At 40.5% G+C, this 17,938-nt stretch overlaps 1 protein-coding gene across 2 annotated transcripts in view; it reads right to left on the bottom strand.

Moving 5' to 3' along the window:
* Positions 1-17,938, bottom strand: part of Skap2 (src kinase associated phosphoprotein 2) — a 159,925-nt gene that overhangs the window by 10,840 nt on the left and 131,147 nt on the right. For both annotated transcript variants that reach the window (XM_021632801.2, XM_021632800.2), the window contains exons 10-11: positions 10,369-10,446; positions 5,024-5,136 (exon numbers count right to left, since the gene is read on the bottom strand). In XM_021632801.2, coding sequence (XP_021488476.1) covers positions 5,024-5,136; positions 10,369-10,446 — 191 coding nt within the window. The remainder of the gene's footprint in view (positions 1-5,023; positions 5,137-10,368; positions 10,447-17,938) is intronic.

The following is a 17,938-nucleotide window of genomic DNA, read 5'->3' as shown; positions in this document are numbered from 1 at the left end:
CTCTGCCAGTGACACTTTTGATTGACTGATTTTATAGGATTGAAGCCCCCAAAGCCATACTCAGTAAACCTTTGTATTCCCACAAGAAGTAAGTAAATGATCAATGACAGTCACAATTCACCAAGCACTGGGGGGAGTATCAACCAAACACGCAGAAAGTGCTGCCTAAAACTCAAAGTGTTTTATTGAACACTCACGCCCACTGTCTCATCTACATTTCCCGTTTTGGTCTTAATAAAAAAATATTTTTAAAGGCTGCAAAGCTAAACTCATGTGTGCCTCTGATGAAAGAAAATATTCTAGAGTCTTAAGTAGCACGCCTCTTTCCTGCTGAAGGATAGCTTGTCTGTTACGCTCTAAAAATAATTTTTAATGCTTGAAAAGCAAGAATGAGAATGTGGCTAGCAATGTACCAACAAGTACAGACTGAAAGATAAACAGCCAGAGGATGGAAATCCAAAACAGGGAGGCAGGCCAGCAGGACCAAAGAGGAAACTGGGCACAAGAGTCACTGCTGCTGCTCTGTGCCCTGGAACCCAATGATGAAATTAGAATGTTGCACAGGCATGTTTCTAGGAAAACACCATTAGCTACCAGATTATGTCCATGGTTTGAAAAAAGAAAACAAAACAAAACAAAACAAAACAAAAAAACAAAACAAAACAAAAAAAAACAAAAACAGAATTGAGAGGCAAATAGTAAAAATGTTTAGCATGACTCTCTAAAGAACTGAATTTTGTCAAACAACAGAAAGTAAAGATTAAAAGATTTTCTACTTATAGTATGGCCTTTCCTCTCTTAAAAAAAAATCTGAGATCATGCTGTGTATTTCAGAGTTAACTTACCATCAAAACAGCATAAAAATCACAAATTATACTTTCATCTGTCCCTGAAAATATGCTGTCTTTTTTTTGTAGGAGAAAAAGATTTCTAAATCTAAATCTAAATAAGCATCAAGTTTATATGAAGAGAATGATAAAGCACGAAGGTACTGTCTCCATTTAAAGCAGACAGTACTTAGATTTATGGTTAGTGAGGTTCAAAGTGTGACACTAAGAAAACGCCTTATACTTGAAGGAGGGGCTAGCTCAGCCAGAGGGTCACATGACAGCTGCTAATTGGAAAATGTTAAAAAGGGAAAGGGGGAAGGGCAGGATGTCCGCCTGCTTTTCTTTATTGCAGCATCTGATTTTCACTGAAGACAAGAAAAGGGTGGTGGTGGTGATGGTGAAGATAGAGGCTTAACCTAAGTAAGCACAGCTGACGTGCCATCACAGCTTCCATGAAAAAGAAAGGAAGGAAGGGAGGATGGGAGAGTGGAAGGGAGGAAGGGAAAGTTTTAAATGAAGCTGTATTTCCATAGAGACACATAATGAAAATAGTCTAATCATCACATTAGTGAAATATTTTCTACCATTACATTTATGAAATTAAAACACTCTCTATTACAAAGCATGTCATTTTATTTTTGATTTGTCTAAATATTTATATTAAAGAAATATATCTTTTCTTAAACTATTTTGTGTTGCCTTTTAGAAGAGGGCACATTGAAAACTGAAAAACTTGTGGGCAGTCAGTCAAATTAAAAGTACATTTAATTTCAAATTAAAAGTACATTTCTAAGACTAAGATACATTTCTGACCTTTTGAACAGTTTTTTATTAAAAGTCATGACATCAATTTCTTACGAAGTATTCACTTTCTATGTCTCCACAAATATTGTGCTAGATTCCTTAAAATCCATTCCTCTGTGTATACAGTTTCCACACTTAATTCAAAATGATGAACAAATCATTTTTCATGATTAATGCTAATACTTCCTTGACATGCGATGGGAAAGTCGTAAGGCGTAGCTAGATTTAAAGCTGAATTAGTGACACCATTTTGATTGTGCACACTAGCTGCAATTACCTGCACCACTCGCTCTGAGCCACTAGATGGTGTGAAAAAATTAAAATGATAAAAATTTCAGGCCGTCACCACAAAGATGGAGACAATACTCTAAAATTAAATAAATTTCTAGGCATATGAGATACTAGTTATTTTTATACTGCTTTTACTTTTAAAGAATCAATTTTGGGTTTATTTAACATGCGCGTACAAGTTTCTGAAGCCAGTTCTCTCTTTCCAGTGCGTGGGCCTCAGGGGTGGAACTCTGGCTGTCAGGGGAAATGCAGGCACTTTTCCCCACTGAGCCAGCTGCTTATCCCAGAAGTATCCAACACTGCTCCTACCCTGATCTAGAAATTCATTACTTTCTTCTGAAAATATCAAGTTCTCAGTTTATTATTTTAACTTTGGAGATTAAACACAGTCGTGGTATTAACTAAGATCTGTGTTTGCCAGTTTGGGCAAAACTGTGCTTACAGCAATCCTGAGAGACTGTCGTGAGTTCCTTTCTGAACCCGCCCAATGCAAGGTGGAAAGGTCTTCACACGCAGGCAGACAGCCCAGCCAAGTCTGCTGGGTGGAGGCCCCGGGGGAGGGGGGAGGAGGGAGGGGGGCTGGTGGCTGTGCTCCCTACTTCGCTCTCTGAGGCTCACAGCTGCTGACTCTGAGCACTAACCTCTCAGCGGGCAAGAGGTGGTGGCTAAGTTCATCCTTCTTGGCTCTTTGCTCAAAAACCAAAATGAGCCCCAGCTAAAACGCCACGTCGGGAAGGATGGCACCCAGAGGACTGACTGCGATGTTGGACCGTCAAGCCTTGCAAAGGTTTGAAAGGGGAGGCCAGTTCTCGCCCAGCATTTGAGATGCTTAGACAGAAGTGAAAGCCGCCCGTGAGCTGGGCCCCCTCTAACCCAGGTTCTCAGATCAAGCTTTATACATAAGTTAGTCTTTTACGAAACAGGTTTCAGAGACCTGAACTGCTATCCTCAGCATCCTGGAAGCACAGCGCATACTAGGACTACAACACTTTCAATTTCACACGAATAGAAAATGGTAGAAGTGAGAGCAGCCCATGCCACTTTGCCCTGGGGGCGAGGGAGTGTCTCCTGCCTGGGCTTTACAGCAGCCAAGCTGTCTCATGAAGCAGGCCTTAAGAATGTGGGCTTTACAAGCTCCATATGTGCAAAAGGAATACGCACGGCTATGCCATTTATCCCTAGAATCTGAACTATCAAATAGAAGTTAATCAACCTTTTAATTTTATATACTTGCAGCCAAATTGGTTAAACCTGAGCCAGCACGCGGTGGTGGCACACGCCTTTGATCCCAGAACTTAGGGAATCAGAGGCAGGTGGATCTCTGTGAGTTCAAGGCCAGCCTGGTCTACAAAGCAAGTCCAAGACAGCCAAGGCTACACAGCCCTGTCTTGAAAAACCAAAAAAGTGAGCTTGGTAAATTTGGGAGAAATTTCAGGAATGTTTCCTGATAAAAACTGGGCCAAGCAGTGTTATTTCTATTAAATAATTAACTTTAAAAGGTGCTGTTTGAACTCTGGACAATTAAATGTTTATTAACAGACTTAACCAAAAGCTGTCATGTGGAGTAGGACACCACAGACAACACCCGAGATCCTGCCACTGGGAAGCTGACTGGAGTTCAGGACCAGCCTGAGACAGATAGGGAAAAGATGGGTAGGAGCATGGCTAAGGAGGTAGCTCAGCCCACAGCACTGAGTAGCATGAGAAAGGCCGCGGGTGCGATCCTGGTAGTGGCAGCTGGTTGCAATAGGGCTAGTCACTTGCCCATGGCTTCCAAGAACTGAACAACACCACACCAATGAGCAGGAGACGTGTGTGAGGAGTCTTGGCTTTGGCCATCTCAACAAGCCGTGATCATAGCTACCTGTATTAAGTTCTTACTAAATCTTCATCTCCCATTAATGTCCAAGTGCTTATGTATTATTCCCTTAGCATTCCTGGTGCCTAGAATGTGTCCTGGTACTGTGGACGCTTTACTATAGTGTGGAATTAAGCAGAAGAGATGGAAAATAAGTAGTCTGAGTCAAGATAATACAGCTCACATGCTGCGTCCACACTTTCTTGAGCCATGTCCCATATTTGTAGAGCCAAGAACAGACTATCTTCATTAAGATGCCCACATTAAGATTCTATGAGCAGCTGGGTCAAGATTTCTGTACCAGCCGTCCAATGTTAAAATCTGACATGTGACCTTATTTCCAAATTCCCTTTATATCTAATAGATCATATTATCCCTCTGAAATATCCCAAATATTTCTCAGATCACATTATAAAGTATTAGCCTTATGACCTATTAAACATTTCCCTGCTTGTATTTCAATAATCTCTATTTATCATTTGGTGCTAAGATAGTCTCAAAAGGTAGACTTTTAAAAAATTTCCTATAGTATAGTAAGACATTTTTTTAAAAAATGAAAATTAAGAGAGTTCATATAAAGCCTCAGAAGTATAACCTGATTTTTAGAGCTGACTGATTTTTAGAGCTGACAGGTTCTGTAGTATCATAAACAGCAGTATCATAAACAGCAGAGGTGACAATCCTTTTGTATATAAGGATGAGTTTGTGGCAACATACTCTGCCATCGTACTTACAAATACAGTGTGTTAAACTTTAAAAAATTACCTCAACCCGTCTGAATAGAAAAGCATTGCCTTTAAGTTGTTGGAACACCCAATGTGTTTACACAAGATGAAAAACTTCTTGCATAAACACAATGTTTCCAGTGGAGAATGGCAGGCAAACTCAGAATAAGCACACAGAAGAATAAGAAGGAAGAAGCAAGAAAAACATAGCTAATAACTTAATACCGTACAATGTTAACTTTCACATACGTATATTGTTTCTGGAGAAGGAGCAGGTGGACGCCCGCCAAGGGCTGGTGAGAGGGTAAACACTCTGCTAAGTTGGATCCTGTTATCTGATTGTGTCTAAATTCTGATTATATTTCACTTGACAAAATCATTAATTATTGCAAACTTCCAATTGTTAACAAGGACCTAAAAGAATTCCAATTGGCATTTTTCCCTCACGTTGTAAATTCAAATGCAGAAGAACTGATTTCCCCTTGACAGCTGTCATTTTGGGGGTGCTTTCTTACCTTGCTGAGAATGTAAATCACATCACCACGCTTAAAGGACAACTCGTCAGAGAGATCTCCAGTACAATCCCACAAGCCCTGGTAAAAATTAGCATAATCAGTGCTTTTATCTCCTAGGAAAAAGAAAGAGAAAGTTGGAATTACGGCTTGAACCAACAGAAATTAAAGGACCATCCCAGACTGCCAAGGAAGTTTAAAAAGCCTACCTCTGAGCATGCTCGTGAAAATCATTTTTAAAAGGTTTGTTTTTTTGTGCCCACCTCCATTTCCATCCTTAATCTAAACCCTGCAGCAATGTCATTCTCATCACAACAATCAAGTGCTTCTGCTTGTTGTATGAAGAGTCCTAAGCTCCCTCGTCATGTGTTCTGGAGAAAAACTGCCCTTTCTGTATAACCAGCAATATCGAAGGGACAGGACAGACAGACTTGCAGCAACCATCTCACCGAGTTTGCAACAGATGATAGCAGCAATAGTAAGATTAGTAGTAGACTTTAACACACAAACATAAGGCATTTGTACCTAAAGTCTCTCAAAGCTGTCTCTACCCTGTCTTTGCAACGCTGAGATTGCCAATACAGATTTTTGTCAGTTGGGTCTAGGACGCTAGTCGGAATAAACATGTAACATACATTGCAGTTAGAGGCTCATCCTTCTTCCGGCACAAGCACAAGGGCTGTGGTGTGCTCAGGCTGCCATACACACCATTAACTGACTGATTATTCCGTGCTCTCCGCTCTGCGATACCACAGTAACCGGGAATCGCCGCTTTGTCACTCACACAGTGTGGCATCCCTAAAACACAGCACACACTGAAGTACACTGGATGCTTTTGTTACAGAGAGCTGCTTCCTGTTTTTAATTTCATGATAATTGAGTTTTGATGAGTTAAGGAAAAAAGAATGCAAGTAATATCACTAAGGCATAAGATGTCCGTGTGTGCACTCGCCAGGCAGCGCTTACGTGCTGGCACCCTCCATTGCTGGGGTGTCATCTTTGGGCTGAGGGGATAATGTGGAGACTTATGCTGGACTAGGGTTGTCATCTTAGTTTTGTGAGATGGCTTTCAAACAACAGGCTTCTTGGCAATCTCAACACAACTCGTCACACTAGTACAGTTAGCACAGTGTTGGTCTTCACAAAGTATTAATTTATGAGAAGAGTCTGAATTCTCCTTAATGTTTTTAACATTTTTTTTAAAGGTGATCTGAAAAACATGGAATCTAAGTATTTATAGTACGTGCCTTTTCAGTTATATTTCTGAGAAAATAAGCAAGGACTAGAAAATACAACGTAACAGAACCCCATGTTAATTTTTATTTTCAAAGACTGAAACAGAGACAGGGACAATGGGAGCAGCACGACAGGGTGGGTGGGGAGGAGGAGAAGGCAGAAAAAGACAGACAACTGGCTGTCAGACACTTGGGCTCAAAGCGCTCAAAGCAGGGACACAGTGGGGCTGTGTGCAAGCCCCAGAATCCAGCCAATTGGTAACCATGCTTGTGGCCACCCTAATCACCCCAACCCAGGACCCAGGCCTGTATTAAATAAATTCTGTAAGTGGACACTAGAGGGCACTCCAGCTGGCCAGATAGCGTCAAACATTGTCAATTTTTTAAGAAAAAAAAAAAAAAATCACTTAATAATAAAGTGACTGATTTCCTTTAAAAACCACTTATTTAGACAAATGGAGATTTAGAAGTTGAAACATTCCTGTCACATTAAATCAAGTGCTAAATGGGTCAAATGCTGCACCCCATGCAGTCTGTCAGTGTCAGCTTGAAAGTCAAGGAACTGGAGCAGAGGGGATGACATCATTTCACATGTGAGGCCCACCAGACAGTTTCAGTCAAGAGGCAGAAGGTCTAAATAGCTTTGTTTCCCCAGTAGGGGTCCGGACATGTTCCCCGTGTTGCTCAGGCCTTAGGCTTGAGCCAAGGATGTGGAAGAAAGCTGAACTAAAAACTAACAGGGTCAGAGTTTTTGGCCTAGCTGAGGGATCCCAGTGCCCAAGCCCTTCTTCCCTCTTCAGACCCTCTCACACAATACTCACTTAATAGATTTTCTTTTCTTTTTAAAGTAGGAGCAGAGAAGAAAAGACAGAAGGAAAAGTATATGGTGATTTCTAAATACACATTCCTATCACTTTGGGGTTTCTCTTCCCAGGACACACTTGGAGAAACTCCTATTAACACTGTTGGGAGTTACAGGAGCAGGCAAGGGGAGACACCCTGCCATGCACAAGATGCAGCTCTCCCTAGACCTGCGCTGGGAGCATTTCATTAACCCTCACCGCGGCAGGAAAGCCCCAGAGCCGGGGTGTGGCAACGCTGGGGGAAGATGCATTTTCAACTGTGTGTCCTACACTCTCGATGATGATGGTGTGCAGAAAACTACCTCAGTTCTGGGTCCCGTATGTGAGTACTGCTGAAGAACAATCGGTGTGGGACAGTCAGACATGTGTACGCATGACTGGTGTTCTAGGTGTGAAGAGGAAGCATTGCCGGTGAGGAAAAGGCCCGCAGTGCGTGTCGTAGCTGCTTTCTCAGGAAAGCATGCTGGACACTAAAAATTAGGAGTGATCTTCTTTGTGGAAAGTAGGAAGCTCCTGTCGTTTATCTCTAAACTGTAAGTGGGTCTAAACACACACAGACACAGTCATGCAGAAATACAGCTTTGAAAGCACAGAAGGCTCACAAAAGTTAGCACTCTTTACCTAAGCCCTGGAAGAGAATCCACGTGACATGTTTTTGCTTTGCTTTGTGGTGCTGGGGGTCAAATGGAGAGCCTCGGACGTGCTCTCCTGCTGAGAAACATCCTTGGCCCCGATATAGGCATTTTTTAAAATAACACATTCAGAATCACAGTTAATATGGCTTAGCTGTCTTTACTTTGTAGATCAACATCATTCTTTCAATACCACAATCATCATTTTGAAAATTACACACAAAAGTTTACCTTACTATGTGTGCTGACCTGAAGGGCAGGAGTTATTTTTTTTAATAAATTTTTTTCAAAGATTTATTTATTTATTATTCATACAGTATTCTGCCTGCATTTGCAGATCTCATTATAGATGGTTGTGAGCCACCATGTGGCTGCTGGGAATTGAAGCCAGGACTGTTAGAAGAACAGACAATGCTCTTAACCTCTGAGCCATCTCTCCAGCCTGGCATGAGTTATTTTTAAAAGAGGACAAAAATTAAAAAATAAGTTAGCTAGCCTTTGAAAAATTTAGACAATGTACTTTAAAAAAATTACTAAAATAGATACTTGACAAAACTAACAGAATTGTTACCAAAGTTCAAATTAAACATGGAAAAAACAGATTCTACAAAGGTAAGATTATAAAAGACATGGCAACAATGAATGCAGCATGATGACAACAATGGGGACCCTCTCCCTGGGGGACAAAAGCTTGGGAGGTATTTAAGAAAGGGAAGAATATTTTTATAGTGTTAAAAAAAACAATTGGGACCATCTATATACCTATTTCTATATGTATGATCTGTACAAGATGAATAAATGTGAAGCAACTGGTGGGAGACAAGATGGACTCAGCTTTATAGTTTACATTGGAAAACTATTTATTTTGTCAAATTAATCAATGTAAAAAATACATAAAACTCTTAAGTAAGGTTAGATAGAGGTTCACATCATGCGATGCTGAGCAAGACAGCAAGTGCCGTGGGTGGCAAGCGTCGAGTCACTGATGGCACAGGGATGGGCAAAGGTCATCACTGTGCAAAGGCATTGGGCTGTGGCTTGATAGGACTCCATGTTACGAGCAGTAAGAGATATTGCAGTACCCTGTGGCTATGGCATGAAAAGTCCTTTGAGAAAAACTACTTTCCCCCTACCCTCAAGGGCAAACATTTGAGGCATGTGCACTTACATCTGTAGAAGGTCTGTCTATTATGTGCGTCTACTTTCTACACCTGCACAGAAATTTAAAAAAGCAACCTGTGTGCTTTTGGCAGAAGCTGTGATACATAACTTAAAAATATAAACACCAAATTTACTACAAAGTCTGGACTTCACTTGCTGCCATGTTTTACAGTGAGTGGGTTTTATAGGGCAAGAGTGTTAACATCCAATGACTTTGTTCTTGTTTCCTTTCTAAAAAGAAAGCAATCCCAAACCTTCTGCAGCAACCTGCTCCTGCCTTCCTGTCCAGGCCCAGAATCAGGCCTCCATTTCCTTCCCCTACGTCACAGTAGGATGGCCTCGGGAAAGCTACTTCCTGAACATGCGCTGCTTGTCCACCCTGCTTCTGACAGCTCAAAAGAGTGATGTATGGACCTATCAGAGAGGGGAAGGTGACCCTAGCTCCAGCTCTTTACAGGACCCAGGGGAGGGGGCAGGGCAGACCTCACCCCAGCTGACGTGTGGCCGTGAAGAGGTGTAAAGTCCCGATAAGAAGGCAGCCCGTCTCTTCCTGCCCTGTGAAATAATTGCTGGTTTATCAAAACTAACCTCACGGTTGCACTATGGACAGTTCATCTTGTGCTGCTTGGAAATAACAACAAGCAAGAAAAGCTGTCCATATTGTGTGACTTTGCACATCATCTGCACAGTTCTTTTCCAATCTCAGTCATAATTAGTACTTGGGGCCGGGTGCCAGGCGAAAAAGGATGAGGCAGAGTATCCTTCCCAGTCTTCTAGGCAACCAGTGTCCTTTTCTAATTTTTAAGCTGCTGTCACTGGACTCTGGCATTTCTTACCCAATTCATTTGCTTTCTGTGTTAATCATATGCAATGAAGATATGCATGGCCAACATTTAAACAGGCTGCAGATCAATTAGCGGTCTTAAGTTTATCTGATTTTTATCAAAGAAGACAGAGCTGTGGGTCGATTGTCAGAGCCTGTGTCAAGTTGACCTTTTCAGAGATGTCTACATTGCCAGTCCCCTGGGCAACTTGTTGTCCCCTGTTAGTCTCTGAATGGCAGAAGTCTGTTCTGCTCAAGCACAAAGTATACACAGATGTCTATATTACATTCTTATAGGTTTGACAGCAACTGCATGTTGTATCTATAAACTGTCCTTTAGCAGTGACACTTCCTCAATGATGATAAGCTAATTTATGCAACTAAATCTCCTTTGTGCAGAAATGAAAGCTAATTGAGTCATTACAAAGTAATTCAGGAAGGAATACCTTGTATAAATTGGCTTACTTTATAAATCCTTCTCAAGTGGTTTTCATGCATCCTAAATGGGACTAAGCAGCTTATCAGCCATAAGACAGACAGGCCAAAGAAGTCAACTTCTTCTGGAGCTGTGCAGCACCTTCAGAGAGTTAGGAACTGATGAGAACAAAGCAGAAATAAGCATTGCCAGGACTACCTGAGGGGTGATGAGTACTGTCCTGACTCCCCTTGCCTTGCTCGGCCGTCTTCACCGAAGCAGTGTCCTCTTCCTCCTCTGCAAATAAACAGCACGTTAGTGGCACACTAACAGGCCCCGAGTCTATCAGAGAGCCTATCTCTGTAGACAGAGTCTACAGCACTTAACAACTATATTTAAAAGCACGAAACACTCAAGATCCACATTCCTTTGTTAGTAACCAAACAACACCCTCACGAAAGCTCAAGGTGAGCTGATACAATGTAAGATACAATGTGTTGCATATTTGTTGCATATTTGTTTTAAATACTTAGAAAAACTTGTCTGGAGCAATCTTAAATCCAGGACAGCTCTCAAATCTGGTAAAGCAACAGCCAACATTATACAAATATGCTACTTATACTGAGTAGCAGGAATATTACAACAAAACCATGGTTCCTAAAACATCAAGACAGCACAGGAAAACATTATGATATAAAATATAGATAATCCGTAGGTCATGAATTGTCAGACCTGTTCATTGGTTTCCTCACTTAATCTTCTCTCAAGAGGCTAGCAGATGGGTCCTAACCCTTCAAGGTAATTCCCCTAAATTACCTTGAATTACCCCAAATTCTACTACATGTCACTACCACAGGACGTCAGGCTTTCTAGATGGATGGTTAGTAATCATCCTTCTATGGAGAAGTACACTGAAACGCAGAAGGTGGCAAACTTCCAAAGCATGTGACTCAAATTAGAAGTCTGTGGTTGAAAAATCCCATGTTCTTTATCCCCCGTAGTCAGTATTTTGCTTTAATTTTTTTCTCCCACACAATACAAGCACATACCCATCCCAGGATATGGAACGAAATTAAGCAAAAAATTAAGCAAAAAATTGCTTTAAACAAAATCATACTATGTCATTCTTTTCTACTAAATATAGATGTATGACATTATCACTTTCCCTACTTAAGGATTTATGCAAAACTGAAAAAAAATTATCTAGGATGTATAAATAAATGGCATAGCAAAGAAAAACTAAATTAAAAAATGTCCTAATTCAAGAGTAATCCATTAAATGTATGTAACATACACACAGGTAGCTAGTATGACTATGAAATCAACCAGTCAACTAATTTACATTGAGGATTTCCCACGAGTGAGAGGGAGGATGTGCCAAGGAGGCAAAAGTGACAGGAAGCTTCCTCCCCGTGGAAGCTGACGGCCTGGGCCTGCCGGGGATGAGACCCAGGGAAAGGAACTGACAGCGGACACCCCTGATGGGGGGAGAGGGGCACAGAGCACTGCAGAGGTGCAGGGGGATCCACTCAGCCTAGGCACATGGGAACCCATGAAAGACTCCCAGATCCCAACTTAAAGAACAAGGCACTGTAACATTCACTGGACAAAGTAGCATGGTACTCTTGGGGACGAGCAAGCTAGCAGGCAATGTGAGAAATGGAGGCCAGTTTGGGGTCCATGAACATCTTGTTAGAGCCTTCAGACTCCAGTCTGGTGGGCAGTGAGAGCCCTACAAGGTTTCTGAGCAGACAGGGCAGGACTGAAATTGCTTTAGAAATGAGCATTAGATCCCATTGTCTCAGACTGCCTGAATGAGGGTCGTGGAGAGTCTAGATAAAGAGGAAGGAAGTCCTGAACTGCAGGGGCAGAGGAAACAGGAAGGAGGTGTGAGAGGTGGAGGAACCAGAATCGATAAGCTTTGTGCCTGCCTGCCTAGACTGCTTTAAGGCTCAGATTTGGGACTAATGGACAAATCATCATGAAAAGGCTAGCCCAGATAACCTGTGTTGTTGGGGGAACATGGACGTGTTTTTGCAACTGGACAGGATGAATACCAGAGAAAAAGGGCAACGGTGAAGCATTAGAAAAATCTCCTGTACATTTTAACTAGTGAGTAATCAACACAAGGATTTGAAACAAGCTTTCGAGTTACTGTACTTGGAAGTCCAATGTAAGTGGTTTGAGTTTATATAATTCAACTCAGACAAAATAATAAAAGCTCCAAAATAAGGAGCAGCTGGAATGACTTGTCTTCACGCACACTGCCGAGTTAACCTCGGTAATTCAATACGGGGTGCTTCTTTGAACCACCATCGTCTCACTTGGGCCAAGCCTCAAGAACTACTTATCACAAGCGGTTGTTTATGGGCTGTTCTCACATAAACTCTACAGGCAGAATTTCACAGTGAATCCTGCCCGCTCTTTTCACAGACGGAACATTTACTTTTAAAGGTGGAAGACAGAGCGTGCCTTCCCTTCCTCTCTGGCCACAAAGCCATTGTTAACGGGTAAAAACCGTAAGGGTGCTTGTCCTTAGTCAAAGCCACAGCAGAGCCTCACCTAGGTAGTAAGGACCATTTCTGGCTTTTGGGAAACTGCACTTTAGACTCACCATGCACTGTTAGCACCAATGTACCATAAAAAAAATACTTGCGAAATTAAACAGAAAATAATCTTGGCAAAGTTTACAATAAATTTTGAAGAACTTATCGTTACACATTTCTTTTTAGTTTATTAAAATGCGCCTATATCACATGCTAAAGATTGTGCTGGTGTGGGAAATCTTTGCCTCTATAAAATGTATTATTAGATCATCAGAATAATGGCATTAAAATACTTGAGCACCAAAATTTACAGCAAAGAATCCACACTAGTCTTTGTGAGGTGTGCTCCTTGTAAGTGTGTGGCAGAACTTGGGGTGTTTCTGTGCTGCTGTCTGTTTTTGCATTTCAAAACTGTACTGACATTTTACGTGAAAACCTTATACAATCCATCCATCAAGTTTCCTAAATAATATTCAACAATTCATTCATCTTGGCCTAACAGTACAAATTGCTTTCACATGAACCATAAACTCAAATTTTGTTTACTTTTAATTTTAGGGGATAATAATCACAATGAATACTGACTGGAGCCTGGCACAAAGGAAGGTTCTTATTAAACACTGTGAACAAATGGATCCAAAAATCAGGGAAGTCCTAACATTTATTTCTTAACAGAGCAAAACTCTCCACACCACTAAAAGCTGCAGACGGACAAATAACCAAAAATTTATAGCAAAATAAATAACCAGAATTTAGGTAATAATTACCTCCACTCCATATTAGAAATACATACATTTGCATGTTATTTTACTTAGATTTATTATTAAACATATTTTATTTTCGTACTGAGGCACAATGTCATTATATAATACTAATTAATACCACAAATAGTAGATGTTTGTGGGTTAATATATTCCATTGAACAATTTAATAATAGTAAACAAAAACAGCCCAGCTATGCAGTAAAATCCATCAAACCACACAGATGGTTATAAGGTTTTCATTATGTGGTTTCCATAGCAATCATATTGCAAATCTGGAAGCTTCTTGCAAATAAGCAGCTTGTATTTACATGCCTCTCAGCTGTGGCACGAAAGTCTCCAATACTCGGAGTTATTATTCCAATCACACTGTGCTAGAAGAATCTTCCGTAGATTGTATTGTGATCAGGCAAGATGAAAATAAAGCAAGCTAGGTGCCAAGGATAATCCAATACCAAATACAGGCAGCACTGCTAATCAGCTGTGTTCTAAAAATGTCTGCTAGTCAGAAAAGGTTTTAACTTTAAACCTTGTCAGAAATATGAAACTTCCAGAAGCCATCTGACCTACAGAATCCTGAGCCTAACTACAGACACTCCTTTTTTTTTTAATGGCTACTTGGCCTCCTTCATAGGTTGAGTGAGGACAGGAGGAAAAACAGATAGTCAAGTCTTTCCAATTTTTTTTTTTCAGGAAAATCTATGTTAAGGGACACAATGTGAAAAACCAGAGACTTCTCCTCTCCTTTACATTAATCTATTTAATTTGAAAACTGATGCAGTTTCCTAGCAAATGGATTATTATCCTAATAAGGATCGCAAACCTGGGTAGCTCTGGGACATTTGCAATATTGCTGTTTCTAGCTTATTAGTGTTCCTACTTTTAGGATGAATAATCAAACAGAAAAATGCTTAAAACCCATCCTTAAGAAAGGCTACGGACATTTGGCCAGCACCCAGGCGAGGCAGCACAAGAAACACTTTTGACTCACACAATGATGATGCTTCTCATGGATGGCCTTCAGAAAACAGTGTCTTGGTTACGCAATTACAATGTATTTTAAGCTCAATTGGAAGAGCATAAAACTCTTGCAATGTATATTAAAAGACAAAAATACGCTTCATTTGATTATGTAATCATGTGTTTTCTTAAGAATAGTTGGTATTTTTGCTTAAATACCCACAGTATCCATGTTTAAATCCATTATGTAGCTAAATATTCCAGTAATTCTATGAGGCAATAATAGGCAGGCACCTGCATCCTCATTATTTTATAAATGCAAATGATACAATCTGGAGAGCCTGAATAACTTGCTCAGGTTCTAGCCAGCTGGGACACTGATGAGAAAGGGTTAAGCCTCAGGCACAGCTAGTAAGCCTAAGCATCTCTTCTTTGACTTTAACCAGAACTTCAACTTGTTAAGGGTACTGTTCAGTAATCTCAATCACAAGGCTCTGGTTCAAACACACATGCGGGCGGCCGTGCACGCACCCTTCACTTTATGGGTGGACTATTTTAAGTGTCTGCTGTTTAAGGACATGGAAGACATTTTCACCCAGAGTGAAGGCTCTACACCACCAGGCACTGTATCAAAACCATCTTTTTTTTTTTTTTTTTTTTTTTTTTTTTTTTTTTTTTTTTTACTGTGGTTCTGGAAATAGAGTAACTTTTGTAATGCTAAAAACATGTAGCTCTGTCTTTTCTGTTTTCCTAGCTGTCTTCAGCTCAAGCTTTTCACACCCTCAAACGTCCCTAACACAGGATCAAATATTTGGTACAGTTTTTAATATAAGCCATAACTGAAAACAGATTTGTTTCCAAGTCAGCAAGCTTCTTTTCTTCTTTAGCAAAGGAAACATGCTTACATGGAAATGGTGAAGATGAGTCTTTCTATACAAAAGTTCTGAAAGTTCACCCCACACTGGAGCCACGAGCTAACCTGCACATTCAGGGCTTGGGTTTTAGGGTGCTATAAAGGAAAGAGTGCATCCCTGCGTAAATGAACATGTGGCTCGTGGAACTGAAGACAAAAAATGCTAGTCCTTATGTTGTGATGTAAAGGATAGGAACAATAGTGGGAAGGGGGCTGTAGTCATGACGCCTTACCCTGTGTTCTCTCTCCGACCATGTGGTAAGCTATGTAGGCTGGAGGAGAGTCAAGAGGACACATATAGGCAAGAGATACATAACTGACAATGAGGGAGGAGGAGGAGGAGGAGGACGAGGAGGAGGAGGAGTAGGAGGAGGAAAAGATATAAACATAATAGTCATATAAAATTCTCAACAAAGCCAGACAAAAAAGAATAAAACAACAATTTTTAAATTAAAGAAATAAAACAACTTAAAGCCATATGTATTTTATAAAGATACAAGCACGTGCCTATGCTTTAGCCTTAAACTTCAAAATGAGCAGACGGTTAAGATGACAGAAGGGGTAGAGTCACATGTGCTCTCCAGGAAACTGGGTCAAGCGGCCTGATGCTGCACTTCTTGTGATCACGACGCTGCTCCAAGTCCTTGTGCAGAGGGAATGAGGTCTAGCCTAGAGCTTTCTGAAGACGTGGGGAGGACCATGTGATAACTAGACTCCCCAGGGGTTAAAAATGGGAGACCAAGGTCATTACCTTAGGAGTGAGCTACTTTTTCTCAGCAATTTCTGAATTTAGCAACTAAAAAGGCCAACATGAAGCAGGCAGATCTCTGTGAGTTGAAGGCCAGGATGGTCTACAGAGAAAGAGTTCCAGGATAGCCAGTGCTACACAGAGAAACCCTGTATCGGAACAGCAAAACCAACCAAACAAAAAGGCCAACATGACGTATAAGGCACAAAACAAACAATATCTGCTCAATTATATGATCAAATTAGGTGAAAAGTCTTTAAATGGTTTAAGATAAAAATGGCAGCATTGTACCACAAAAGAAAAAAAATGTCACTAAAGTGGAATACATTTCTGTATTATATTAAAACTAATATTTAAACAAAATTTTGAAAAATAATGACCTTTTAACTCAGACACTGTATAGTTTACATTATAGTTGAAATGTTGAGGAAAAAAAGAAAACAACCTCAAATTCAGGCTAAGAGCTCATCAGATAGAACTGGGAAAAGCAACCTGTGAAGGGAAAGAAAGTGTAGATATTTGTTCAGTTCTGTCATTTCCTTAAGCAGATGGTGGGGTACTTCCTGTCTGGACGAAGGTCGCACAGCCTGCACTCTCAACCAGCTTTTGTCCAAGTAGACCACGGATGCTCCTAAAACGGCTGTCACCTGCTACTGACACCTACGTCTCCTTTCAGAAGCACTTTACCATCCACAAGCAAATATGGCCAACAAGAAAAGAAAGAGTTTACAAATAAAATTCTGAATCGGGCAAGACAGGCTATGACTGTACCAGGATTTGGAGGGCCAAAAGAGAAGGGTGGCTGTGTCTGAGCCCAACCTGGACTATAGTGAGCTCCAGGCCTGCCTGAGCTACAGTCTCAAACCAAGCAAGCAAGCAACCAAGCAAGCAAGCAAGCAAGCAAGCAAGCAACTAACCAACCAACCAAGCAACCAAGCAACAAGCAAGTAACCAACCAACTAACCAGCTAACCAAATAACCAACAGAGCAACTGTGTCACTGACGCTACCCCTCCAGTATTCTGGATGGGAGCTTTATGAAATATGAACTTTGGTGTAATAAAAAGTTTCTTTGCTGCCTTAAAAATTGGTTAAGAACTCAGTGCTAAAATTTTTCTTAACCTAAGAAAGTCAAATTAAATGATTTCTTCTATAAAAAGTTCTTTTGGTTTCTATATTAATGATATAATTAAGATTCCTTTTTAATGTAAATTAACTTCTATTATTATAAAGTATAAAAGCATTATCTACGAATTGCTAGAAAATAGAAAAATGGAAGTAAGTTAAAAGTAAAAAAATCATTTAAAAAACTACGCTGATTTAAACACAACCACTATCGATACCTTGTAGTCCACATTTCTTTAGCAAGGTTTTCTTTATAAGCCTTTTTATCAAAAAATATCTCAAGTGCTTTTAAGCCCTTTTTAGAAAATAAATTTGTCAATGTATTGTTTAGATTTTATTAGGTAAAAATTACCACCTACTCATTATTAAGTTAGTGATTAGGTTATTTACCTATAATATGGCTATCTCATGTGATCTTCAAGTGCCTACAGTCATCTCTGTTAAAAAGCAGACATCTGAACTCAGGGCTCACATGCTCCAGCGCTGGCTGTTTCCTCCACTTCAGGGGCACCAAGTGAGAAACCAGAATGACTAACAAACTAGTTACCTCAACCTGAGAGTCTGGCAGATGAGGTCTCAGAAATAAAGCAAATGTGCTGTTTTTGGAGAAACCAATGACAGAATTTAAGCTTTCAAGCAAAGACTGGAATTTTAGAAAACTGCACCCACCACTGTAGGCCACTGGCAGCCTCCAGGACTGGGGGACTTTCCTGATGAGAGATGATGGTGACAATACA

Source organism: Meriones unguiculatus, chromosome 3 (genome assembly GCF_030254825.1).
Source record: "Meriones unguiculatus strain TT.TT164.6M chromosome 3, Bangor_MerUng_6.1, whole genome shotgun sequence".
NCBI classification, from domain to species: Eukaryota; Metazoa; Chordata; class Mammalia; order Rodentia; family Muridae; genus Meriones; species Meriones unguiculatus.
The sequence above is the reverse complement of the archived record's forward strand: the minus strand, read 5'-3'. Positions and strand labels throughout refer to the sequence as shown.